Source organism: Sciurus carolinensis, chromosome 9, assembly GCF_902686445.1.
Source record: "Sciurus carolinensis chromosome 9, mSciCar1.2, whole genome shotgun sequence".
Classification (NCBI taxonomy): domain Eukaryota; kingdom Metazoa; phylum Chordata; class Mammalia; order Rodentia; family Sciuridae; genus Sciurus; species Sciurus carolinensis.
This window is the reverse complement of record NC_062221.1, coordinates 96,060,959-96,074,252: the sequence shown is the minus strand read 5'-3', so window position 1 is coordinate 96,074,252 and position 13,294 is coordinate 96,060,959. Positions and strand designations below refer to the sequence as shown.

At 37.8% G+C, this 13,294-nt stretch overlaps 1 protein-coding gene across 1 annotated transcript; it reads left to right on the top strand.

Moving 5' to 3' along the window:
- Positions 1-183: 183 nt before the first annotated feature.
- Positions 184-13,081, top strand: LOC124993714 (beta/gamma crystallin domain-containing protein 3-like). The gene is made up of 6 exons (XM_047565514.1): positions 184-189; positions 1,402-1,541; positions 5,137-5,260; positions 9,851-10,009; positions 10,941-11,100; positions 11,889-13,081. Exons 1-6 carry the CDS (start codon positions 184-186, stop codon positions 11,975-11,977), a joined length of 678 nt encoding a protein of 225 aa, XP_047421470.1. The 3' UTR covers positions 11,978-13,081.
- Positions 13,082-13,294: the final 213 nt, after the last annotated feature.

Genomic DNA, 13,294 nt, shown 5'->3' with positions numbered 1-13,294 from the left:
CAATTGACATTTTTAAAAGCTCACTCTGGCTCTTGGGTGGAAAACAGATCATACAAATGCAAGATACTAGTCTGGAAGCTACTGAGATAGCAGCAGATGAAATATGAGCAGGATGGCAAAAGAGGGATAGAGAGTAGACTTTGAAAAAGCCAAGAGGAACTCTGGAAGTAGAACTGACAGGACATGCTGGTAGGATAAGGCACCTGGGGGAAAAAAAAAAAAAAAAAAAAAACCTGGGTTTTGACCTGAGCAATAAGCTCCCAGTTCCATTCACCAAGACAAGAAAGGCTTGCTAAAAAACAAATTTCCAGGAGGGGGAAAAAAAAGAGCTCCTCACCAGAAAGGTTAAATGTGGGATGCTAAGACCACTCCCCCTCCCCTCAGTGTTGAAATGTTTTTAAGTAAGTTTTGAAGTTTTGGCAGGAAGTAAGGGCTGGAGATTTACATTTGGGAACTGCCTACACAAAATGATTATTAAATGCAATGGAAGCAGAAATGACAACTTAGGAAAAGGTTACAGACAAATGAATTAAGAACCAGCCTGAGCAATGGTTCCCTCTCTCTAGCCACTAATGAACTCTTCAGGCATAAGGCCGACTGATGTGCCCTAGATAGGAGTTCTGTTTTCCTGCGCATGTGTGTGTGTGTGGGTGGTGTGTGTGGGTGTGTGTGTGTGTGTGACCCTGGATTACATTAATGATGTCTGTAAATCTCAAATTTAGCTGCTAGGCAGTAATGCCCCCAAATCAAGGATGATGCCTTGTTTTATTTCTCCTCCCTTCAAAGTTTCTTGGGATGGTGACTTGCGTATACTAATGAAGGAAAAGGAACAGTATTGATTCTGTTATTGTCTGAGATGATGAGTTGAGGGAATACTTAATTATAATGGAGAAATCTCCTCTGTTCCTGTGCCTTCTAGCTATTTTTAAATTGATTACCTTTTATCTCCCTCCTAAGAATGTAACAGCAGAGGACCATAAAGTCCTCCATTCTGAGTGACTGCTTCTGTGGTATTTTGGGAAATGAAGCTGCCATTCCATTCAGCATTTATTCTGTTGCCACCTAAAAGTATTGGCATCAACAGTATTATGTGGTCCATCCATGTTATACTACCACAAGACCTTAATATGTAATTTGGAACTAGGTTTAACGTTTAATCGTGTCCATTTTTTGAGTTAGGAAGATTACTAACAACTTCAACTTTAATTTATAATAGTGAATAAAAATTATAATAGAAGCTAATCTCTTCAGTGTGGTCTTAACTGTACTGTCTTTAGAGGGTAGAGCAGTAAATTATCCATTTGGGAATATGATGGATGCAAGGTACCCTGCCTTCAGGTCGGGGTGTTACTGAGGTGTGGCTATTCCATATGATAATGCTCTTCTTTTTTGGGCTGTTAGATTTTTGAAGAACCCTCCATCAGCCTTTTTGCTCTGGAACATTGTGAGGGAAGAGAGTTACATCTTGAAGAGGCTGTGAACTCTGTTTTGAACAAGGACCTGCACTTCTATACCCAGTCTGTGTGGGTAAAAAGTGGACTGTAAGTATGAGAAAAGAACAGGTCACTGTTTTAGGACAGTGTTCATGGCTGGTTTTTCTCTGGTGCTGTTTTGGTCTGATGATTCTTTCTCCTTTTATTTCTTAATGTAGTAATAGTAGTTTCTGTTTAAATAAGAGAAGACTGCTGTGTCCCATAAGTAGTAGTAGCTTGCAGTGGTCTGGGGAAGAGCCTGTTGGGAGAGAAGGGGTGCCCTCTTGTCAGAGCATGTGTCATGGAGCAGGTGGATCAGATGATTTTCCCTGATTGAACTCACTTTCTTCTCAGGAGAAATTTCACTAACAACTTTCACTGTGAATATCATTGCCTGCATCATGCAAGTGACTGTTTGCAAGACTAAGATTGTTTCATTATGTTTTGACTTGACAGCATGTTTATTCTAGAGTAGGTCCCTCCAGGTTACTCATTTACATGTTGTTTCAGTTAGCTTTTTCATTGCTGTGACCAAAATACACAAAAAGAACAACTTAGAAGAGGAAAAGTTTATCTGGGGTTGAGTTTCAGAGTTCTCAGCCCTTAGACAGCTGACTCCATTGCTCTAACTGAAGGTGAGGCAACACATCATGGAAGAAGGGCCCAGCAGAGGAAACCTGCTCAGCTCATAGTGGGTTCTGGAAGCAGAGAGATGAAGGAGGGCCACCGGAGGAACAGCTCTTCCAGGGCATGCCTCCTCCTGCCATGTCCCAGCTGCTATAGCTACCATCCATCTGTTCAAATGAGGGTATACTGATTAGGTTACAGCTCTCGTAATTCAATCATTTTACCTCTGAATATTCCTGCATTAACAGGAGCTTTGGGAGGACACCTCTTATAGCCAGACCATAACACATGTGGAACCCACCAGTTGACCTAGCCCCCGCCTACCAGTGTTTTAGTTCACGTAGGTTATTAGTCAGGGTGGATCCAAGATGATAAGGCCTGCACTTTTATAATTTGGGAAGCTGCCTTTAGGAAAAGAAACTAAAAATTATTATTACAGAAATTAGGTATGAACTTGCATATTTAAAACAAAAATTGTGAGAAGTCTGCAAGTGAATAGCCCTGAAGTTGAAGCTCCCTCGGCTTCCAGGAAAATCTGCTTCTCAGGCCATTTCTGAAGAGTGTGGCATATAAGCCTGCCTCTGATCTGCACTGCTAATATTTTCACACCAGAAGTCAACTGAAAAACATACAGCCCTTGATGGCTAATATAAAAATGGCCATTTTTATTCCTTATGGCCTTTAAATTGTATTATAATCAACTCTGTTTAAATATCCAGGGATAGTCAACAAGACAGCCAAGAATATGAACTGAAAATTAAGCCAACTATTACAGTAAATGGCTTTTATATTAGTCACATGTATAACAGTTTTAATTTTCTTCTGTAGAGCATTTTGCATGGTTTAGTGTCTATTAAAATGAGTTGATTTACTGTATCCAAGCAAAAGATTCCACAATATCATTTACCAATTAACAAAGTACATTTGAACTGAATTTTACATTACTACCATATAGAACTTTCATACCATTTTTATACATTTTTTTATGTTCCTAAACGAAATTGATATTTAATTCACCACTGAATTTTCTCACATTATATTTTTACTCTTTTTCTGGAAAACTGTGGTGTTTTACCTTGACATTCTTATCTGTTCTCTTTGACTTGTAATCTACCTATTATTCCAGATTCTCTATAAGAGAATTGGTATATAAAAATAGTGAAGGCTGGCTAAAGGTTTTCCTAGGCTAAAAATGACTTATAGGATACCATTTAATGCACAGAGCCACCTACCCTCAGTGTCAACTTCTTTTTTTTAACCCCCATGTTATGTCATATCTGTGATCTAGGGTGGTAATGAGGGCCATGTTTTAATGCATCATCCCACACAGCCTTTCCACCTGTGGAATTCATTAAGATCAAGATATAATTAGTTACAGTTACTTAAAATCTTGCTTAGATTTTATAACTGAAAGTATTCTGCCCATTTAAAGAATCTGTGCGGTGGAGAGGTGGTTAAGCCTCTCTCTGGTCATGCTAACTTGACTTTGCCCCCTAGCATGGTGGTTTAGATTTGTATAGATAAGAAGAGTTTGAAGAATGTTCATGCATCTTGTTCATCTGTCCATAATCTAGTCAGGTCTGATCCCAGTTGTGGGAACAGGATGGACTTTTTCCTAATAATGTTCAGTGTTAAGTCAGTAACCTCCACCCAAGCTTTCATTGTTTTAATAGATCAGGCTTTCCTCAGTTCCTTCCTTCTGCCCACACTTGATACACAAATTGATGCCTCTTCCTGCACTAACCAAGGCACATGTCCCTAAAGAGTACGGCCCTTTCTAAGTTAAAACTTTTTCACCTGGAAATTGAAGGATTGACAACAATGCCATAGTGGCAATCCTGTATTAGTCAGCTTTCCATCACTATACTGAAAGAAATACCTGAGACAATTAATTCAGAAAAAAATTTAGTTTGGCTTATGGTTCTGAAGTTCTAGCCCAAAATCAGCAACCCTATTTCTCTGGGCCTCCAGTGAGGCACATATGATATGCAAATCCTTGTTGGAGCAGAACATGGAGCAAAATCACTTATATCATGATCCCAAAAGTAGGAAGAGTAGAGGGCCCAGAGCCCCACAGTCCCCTTTGAGGGCACATCCCCAGTGACCTAAGGACCTCCCATTAGCTCCACCTCCTAAAAGTTCCAACAGGCCACCCTGGGGACCAAACTTTTAGCATGTGACCTTCTTTGGAGATACTCATCAAAGCCCTGAACCTGGATGAACCTGTTCCTGAGAACTAGCCTCTCAAATCAGCAGACTGTCTTTCCTGCTGCTGGTGCTGTGCACCTCATCTCCTACATCCTTTGGTGAGGAAGGACAGACCCACTTAACTCCAGGTCCATATCCAAATCCAGCAAGGCAGTCACACACTGTCTTACTGAGGAGGATTTGCAAAAGAGATATCCTTGAAGCATAAGGTCGAGAAGGGAGACATCTGTGGATAATTGTAAGTAGTCCTTGGTGGTCTCTGAAATTGTGGAAAAAGATACGTCTGGAGAGGTTTCAGAGAAGCCACCATGAGAGAATGACCAAAAGATGGGAGAGTGTTTTTTCTAGTGGTGGGAGGTTATGGTCTGTCTTTGGATGTTAATGCTGTGATAAAAGTGTTGGCGTTATCAAAGGAATACAGAATTTCAGAGCTGGAGAAACCCTCCTATTCATTTTGGAAGTAAGGAGCCCAGCATAATTGGAAACCAGATCAGCTTCCAGTTTAGTGGACTTTCTCCTAGACTGCCTGTTTTTTTTGTTTGTTTGTTTGGATAGGAAATAAAAACATACGATTCTATTTTTTTTTTTTTTTATATAATCTACAAACCTAGAAGTTGTGAAGAATGAACTCATGGGGGCTGGGGATATAGCTCAGTTGGTAGAGTGCTTGCCTCGCATGCACAAGGCCCTGGATTCAAGCCCCAACATCAAAAAAAAAAAAAAAAAATGAACTTACATGAATTATAGCAGATTTTTTGATAATAATAATAGATGTTTGATAGCTTTTTTTGTTTTGTAGTTCCCCACTTTCTTTCCTGCTTTCTTGTAGTTGGATAGCTTATGAAGGATCCAACTTCCTGGGAAGACAAATTCTACTTGATCCTATTGAGATTCCAAATTGGACAGCATTCAGTAGATGGAAAACCATTGGTTCCCTCCGTCCTATGAAGCAGGTAAAGTGCAAAGAAACATAAGATCCAAAATAGCTTGATTTTCTGCCAGACATGTCATGAACACAGCATCTTAAGTACTTAGTTTACATGCAAGAGAGAATGAATTAGTATGCAAATTTTATAGATTCTATCCAATTCATAAAATTTTATTTAAGGTCCAAAGTGAATTTTATTTTTGAAAGTTTTAAAAACAAATAAATTATTTGAGGGATATTGATCTGTAGGTTTCTCGTTTTGTTTTCTTGTAATGTCTACCTAGTTTTGGTGTTAGGGTAATATAGCATCTTAAAATTAGTTGAAAAATATTCCCTCTAACTTAGATTTTTGAAAGACTTTGTGTGAGATTGGTATTATTTCTCCCTTTAAGTATTTAATAAAAAATTCACTAGTGAAGCATTCAGTCATTAAATTTTCTTTGATTGAAGTCCATAAATTATAAATTCATTTTACTTAATTGCCACAGTTCTATTCAGATTTTCTTTTTTAAAATTATTTGTAATTTTGTTTTTAAAGGAATTCCATGTAAGCATTAATTCCAATAAAATTTTCTTTCATAAGGAAAAAAAGACAAAAGTTTTATTGGCCATGTTCACTTTTCATAGAAAAATAAGATGTAAGCTCAGTAGCAAACAATGGACACAAGAATGAACTTTGTTACTATATTAGTTTTACTTTCTTAGTATTTGGATTCTTTTCCTACTTACATAACACTCAGGTTGGATCCTGGCAGTTTAATTAAAATAGTATTTATTGCACACCTACTGCTTGTCAGTCTCCTGTTCAAAAGCTTCCCACTGCACTTAGGATATAATCTTTGCCTTTCAGTATGGCCTTTGTGATCTGACTCCCTCCTGCTTCCCCAACCTCAGTTCTCAGGGATCTCCTCCTCACTCACAGCTGTGCCACATGCACCAGGGTGCGGAATGTTCTCCCACTCAATCTGTAACAAGGCTGTGCTCTTTGTGTAGAATGTTCATTTTTTTGCTTGGCCAACTCTTAATCACCCCTCTGAATTCAGTGTGTCAGGTCCTCACAGATGTCACCCCACCTCTCTCCCAGTCTAAATGAGAACCCTAAAAGGCCTGGTTCCGTCTTTGCAGGGCACTGTATGTCATTTATGACCCCACAGGTACTGCTGGATTGGGCTCTTACCATTCTACTGGAAACCCAGTCAGGGCAGTGGTTATGTGTATTTTGCTTATTTCTCCATCTCAGTGCCTGTCACTATGTATAGCACCTTGTATACAGAGCTTAAGGGCTGTTTATTCAGTAGACAAAACAACTGAATACATGGATTAATGAATGTTAAAAGTCATGTTATAAGACATCCTTATATCTTCCATTATATAACATGATTTCTGCCTTGGTACAGTTTACTGTTTATAATTTACTTTTACACTTTTGTTGGGTAAAACATGCCCAACTCAAAGCAATAACATGTATGACAGTGTATGATCACCAAAAGCCACATGTAGTACCTTGATCAGAGAAGTATCAATAAGTGGAGGTCTGGTGGGGAAGTCTCAGGGAAGGTGGAAAACCCAAGTGAGGCTGTCAGGGGTGTGATGGTGAGTAGATGTGCCATCAACTCTCTAATCTCTTAGAAACATTTATTCAATTGATTCTGACAACAGTTCAGTTGCCCCCATTTTCTACATGGCAAAATAAGCTCAGAGAAGACTAGTAATCCACATGTCAGAACCAAAATTTGACCCCAAATCTATGATGTTCTAAAATTAGTGTTCTTTTTTTTTTTTTTTTCTTTCTGTTCGGGTGCTGGGGATTGAATCCAGAGGCTCTCTACCACTGAGCTACATCCCCCAACCTAAAATTAGTGTTCTTAAGCAACCATACTCTTACTTTCCTCCAGTAAGATCAGCATTTGCAGTGCTACTGGATAGTCCAAAGTGCTGAGGCAGCCCCTCAAGTGAGGATCTGACACAATGTTAAGTAGAAGAGTTAACCCAGGTTTTCTTCTCTTGTCATTCACTTCATACGCACCGTGCCTGTTTCCACTGCTCTTGGGTTCTCTTGGTTCAACTCCTAGCTCTGCCATTTGTAAGCAGTGTGACTTTGATGAATCACTCCATTTCTTGATGAAACAGTGATCACACTGCTTACATCTCATTGTGAGGATTAAATAACACAAAGAGCCTCACACATCTGGTTCACATTGCTATGATAAAACATTCATTTCTAAGTTATTGTCTGCTCTGTCCTGGAGCAAGCCATAGATGCCTTTCTGAGGGTTAGTGAAACACTAGTGGCTTTCCTGGTATAACCAACGATGGCTAATCTCACTGGGAAGCCAAAGGAAAAAGCAAGGTAGGGCTGGGGAGATAGCTCAGTCGGTAGAGTGCTTGCCTTGCAAGCACAAGGCCCTGGGTTCGATTCCCAGCACCCAAAAAAAAAAAAAAAAAAAGCAAGGTAGATGTGGAAATTGTTTACTTTTACCAACTGCATAATCATGTGAATCCTGTTTTTAACATGTTAGTAGGCAAGTTCTAACACAATGTTTTCCTCATATTTGAATAGTACTTTCATGCTGGGGAAGGTGGTTGATTCCTCAGGGTCCTGAGATAAAGAATAATTAAAGCAATAGCCTCTGATTCTACAAGGAAGTTATTTGACAATAAGAGTAATCCTCTTGCATTGTACTTTAGGAACTATCTGATCAAGTTCTGATTAAACATTTAATTTCAAAAAACTTTAATATTTTTCCTACTATTTATTTAGGTCACAGCTTTAAAACCAAGCAAAAGGATTCTGGGTCTCTAAAAGTAGTAATTTGGGGACTATATTTAACTTTTTTGTAAGGATATTTGTATGGCTGTAGTTCATTTAGAAACTCAGGAATAATTAAAATGTGATCCTCTTTGAGGTTGGGAATTAGGAAGTCACTAAGGTACTTATAATGCATATCAGTGTTTTTAAGTATAATTACAGAGGAGTCAGACTACACATGTGTTAATAAGGGTAATTAGTACCTTGCTTGATTTAATTGATTAAACTGTGATGCTTAGTCCTAAAGTAATTGGAATTCTGTCATCTGTGAAGGTCATACCTGTTTTCTTACATGGACAAGGTAATGAAACTGTAATAAAGATATACTAAAGCTTCTAGAATTAATAATAGCTGCACTGGGAGACCAGGCTGAATTATAAAAATTTAAGTACATTCTGGCTGCAGCATGAATGTACAAGTAGTGGTCCAAAACATTTGAAATGCTTTGCTGAGCAGAGGTCATGTTCACTTGCTTTAAATGACCGGATAATTTATCCTTATATTTGCTAATTTAAGTGCTCAGAATATTTATTTTTTGAGGAATGCTAAACATGATAGCAATTTACCAAAATTCAACTGGCTTAATGTTGATGTATCAAAAGTTTCCAAAACAGAATAGTCACTGGTGGTCTTACCATAATACCATGTTGCACTTACCTAGCACTTAAATTTCTCAGAGTGAAAGTGCTCTCTTACTAACTACTAAACCATTTATTATTACTTAGCCAAAGTTCTAACTGGGATACCAACACTTGACCACAGGAGAGAATGTTGACATCCTATATTTTATATTGAGGCTGGAGGCCTAAATCGTGGCCCAGAAAGAATGGTTTCTCATGAGATTCAGTCATGTGCCCTGCTCTTTCATCTTCTTTACCCTGCTACCCTTAAAATTAGTCTTACTCCATTTGTCTTAAGAGTAATTACTGCATTTCTGCATAGGCCTTGGAGCATTCTGGTTAACAGAAAGGGTTTTGGTGCAGACACATCTAGGTCCACATCTGTGTTCACCCTATTTGTAAAACTTAGGCCAATAATCATACTTTCAGAAAGAGTTGTACTGGTTGCAACCCTTACAAATGTAATTAATTCTTACCCTTAATTCTTACAAATAGCATAATGGCACAGAAAGCACACTGCTTCACAAGATACTGAAGGTTCATAAATGCTAGTTATTATTCTTAGTAGTAATTCCCAGATTTAATATTTTTTAAAACTTCCTTTGCAGTGCAGTTTTTAAATATCAAAGTAGCGATTAAACATACATGGTCTCTTCCTTCAAAGACATATAAAGGTCCTATGTAAATAGAGATTACCAGAGCTACTAGTTCCTCAGCTAACCTGGGCTTTTTAAGACCTACCACAGTAGTCATTTGGCATTTAATCACAGCTTGAGACAGAATGTCTGATTACTGTAGTTGTCTTTCCTGGGTTGTTATAAGATCCTTGTAGGTAGTATCTTGCCTGTTTTCCTACTCCCCTACCTTTCTCAGCAGTCCATCAAGTCCTGAATTCTTCACTGCCCCACCTCTTGCCACACAGACAGTTTTAGTGAATAAAAACATTACCTTTTACCCTTTTTTCCAGAAAGTATAACAGATTGTACAACTTCATTTTTGTGCCCAATAGTCTCAGGATCTATCAATAGAAAATATTAATTTATACATACTAGCTAAACGAAATAAGAGTGAAAGTGACACACAATGTCTAATCACTTCTCACTTTGCCTCCCAGTTTTCCTTCTTTGGAAGGATTGACTTCCAGCTTGGAAAAGTTGTTTCTAAATGGCTTTTTCTCCCATCACAGCCTGCAGTGTACATCAGGATAAAGAACCGAGCCCAGGATGAATATCTAACAGTCACTGGAAATTTAGCTGACACAAGGGCAATGTCTGTGTGCATCTCTCCCTACAGTGGAAAGAATACTCAGATCTGGTATTACTGTCGAGGACTTTTTAAATCCAAGGTAAACATCCCCACTGATACAGTACCCTACTTTTTGGTGTTTGGCTTTGGAAACTAGAATCTTGTCAAATTAACTGGCATAAATGAAACAGTGCAGCTTCCTAGAGACAGTTCACTATGTGACCATAAAAACACTATGTATACTACTAAAGCATATAAGTAAAATGAACTAAGAATTTTTGATCTATAAAATTCAGGTTTGGTAAAAACCATGGTTATCACATACTATAGATAGGCCTGAATGATGTTTTAAACCAATGATATAAGTCATTGGATCAAAAATACACAATGTGCTTTTGTGAGATAAAAATCAGCTGTGTGAATCCAAACATGTTAAAACCCCTTTGTTTTCAAAAATATAATGAAGTGGTAGTAGAAGCAGCTGTTATTGGAGGAAGTTTAGAAAATGAAATTCAGGTTTGTTTATTCTGTGACCTCCATTATTGACACTTTGGAGGACAGAACATTAGGTTAAAAAACCATTAAAACCATGGTTTGTTGTATCACCAATGACTTATACACTTCTCATGCTTCAAAAATTTAAAAATATCTAAAAGTAATTATTGTCTGGATTATCTTCATATCATTCAGTGTTTTTAGAAGAAAAGTGAGCTCAACATAATACATTTTAAGCTAACAGGAACTTAACATTTAATTCCAAGTTAATAAAACTTTACTGAACATCTGTTATCAGATGTGCATACCCTCTTAAAAATAAGTACAGGACCTCTGTTTCAGTTTCTATACTGACTCTTCCCTCTAGTCATAAAGAAGACTTAAAATGTTTACTCAAATTATACAGAGTATTCTTTTTAGTTAAGACAAGGCTACTTAATGTCTATGATTTCTTCACCTGAAAGCAAAGGGGCCCTATTCAATTTATGTTAGCAAATATAATGTGGTACTGTCATTCTATTTCTTAATGCTTCTAGGCCAGTGATACGTGTCTTGATGTGATTGGTGGCCGGGACACACCTGGAGCTAAGGTAGCCCTATGGACTGAACATGGACAGTTCAGACAAAAGTGGAGACTGAATAAAAATGGAACCATCAGTTCTTATCTCAGTGATCAACTTGTCCTTGATGTTAAAGGTGGGCCTTTGATAATATGCAATGTTCATGTCCCTGGATATCAGCTTAAGTTCTAAACCTCTTCCTTCCTGATAAAGGATCTCCTGATATATGAGAGAAATGTTAATTCACTTTAATTATGCTTAAAAACAAAGTTAAGCTGTTTTACAAACAAATACACTATATGGATCAAGCAAGGAAAGCCCTAAGTCTTAAAAAGGTTTTTGTTCTTTAGTCGTAAAATTTTCATTTGCAACTGTAATTTTTGTAAACCCTGGGAACTGTTCTCAATTGAAGCTTCATGAATCATGTCACCTGTTTCTTGGAAAGAAACATCTCTAATTTCTTGTCCTGAGTCACCATGGTCCTTTAGTCTTCAGTTAAAATTTAGGTAGATATCAGTTAACCTTGTTTTTTAATTCAGCAAGGTCTTGGCCATATTTCTCATGGCTATTGCTTTAATTGGCTTTAGTCACAGCTTCTGTTGATGTGGAAACAAAAACACAGTACCTGACATCCAGCCAGAGTTCTCTCAGAGCATTTTGCTCTGAAGCATGGCATTGTTAGGGCACACTGCTTCTACAATCATGTATTATGCCTCTTAATTTTTTAGTGTGAGTCATAATATGGTCCAATTTGAGGTGAATAATGGCTGTGCCTGTTCAACCTCTGTTTTCCACTTCAGACCACTATGTAAATGACATACTCATCTACTTAAGCAGTGGGCTGAACAAAAGCTTGAGAAAATTGTGAAACGGCTAAGCACCTGTGTGAACAAATAATCTTTTCTTTCGGAATTTCTATTTCAGGAGGAAACTATTGTGACAAGACTCATGTCATTGTAAATCAGCCCCTGGAGGGAGAAGAAACACAGAAATGGGACATTGAAATACTGTGAGAATCAACACCATCCCTAGAAGGAGCAAAGGAACCTCACCTCCCTCACTGACGTATGCATGTGGAAAGGAAGCTACTGTGTCCGCTCTACTGGACTGCTGTGCAGAATGAACTTTTCCTCAGGCACCAAGGCTGACGTTCTTTCAGCGTGCAAAAGCTCAAAATATTGTTGCCAGTTTCTCAGTGTTCCTATGAAGAAAATATGATTTCTGGGAAAGGTTTTATTCCTGATGGATTCCAGTTGTGGTAAGCAAGTTTCCTGAAGTCTATATTTTCTTTCCTATCTACCAAACATGAATGCTATTCCTGATAGCCCATTATAGGATGTTGGTGATGCTGTCACCTGTATTAGCTATTAATATCCTACGGGACACCTGTGTGATTGCAAAGCACAGGAAAATAAACATACTTCTGCAAAAAGATGAATAATTTTAGCAACATCTGAAAATATATTTAAAAAGCCTTCCTATTAAGCTGCTGCTGTGTGTAAATAAGCCTTCAAATTTCTATATTGAAGCTTTTATAACAGAAACATCCCATGAGTATTTAAATATTTTTAACTGGCTCCATGGAGGGACCTCAGCTTTGTTAGGCAAAAGGCACCAGGACTGGTATATTCTCTGTGGCCATTCTTTGCTCCGTCTTTCAAACTGAAAAAGCACATAACCTTAGAGTGCCAACCTCACACTTTAGCACTGAAACAGTGGTCACCTGTCTTGGTGCTGAGACCTTGCCCAGGATTTTTGCCTGATTTGCCCTTAAGGAGAAGTGTTCATAAAGAGTATGTCACTCCTAAATGAGAGTCAAATTTTTGTCTGCCTGAAATAAAACTCTACACGTCCAAATTTACTTTTCAAGTAAAGGTGCAGTTGTTTCTCTACTCGTTTTCACTCCCATTTTAAATAGCTTATATTAAAGCAAAATCAGGAAATAATTTTTTATTTAGTTTCCAGTAATCATTACCACCTTTAACCACACAATTCACAAGCATTTTCCCTCCTAAGTTGGATTTAAACTTTCCTTGAGACAATTGTTTCTTTTATTCCCAACTTTTGCCAGAAAGCAGAAAAATACTCTATTTTTATATAGAAAGATTAAATTCTCTAGTGATTTTTAAAGATATCAACTATATGCACTTTAGAATGTAAAAATAGCAATAGTTTAAACTCAAAGACCCACTATATTGAGTATTTTTATAGACTTGGTGTTCCCATGTAAATATTTTTTCCCCTTCAGTCTCAGGCTCTTGTCATCTTTTAAGCAGCATCTAAAAAACTCCTTTATGTTGACAGATATTGAGTGCCTCTCATGGGTTTGG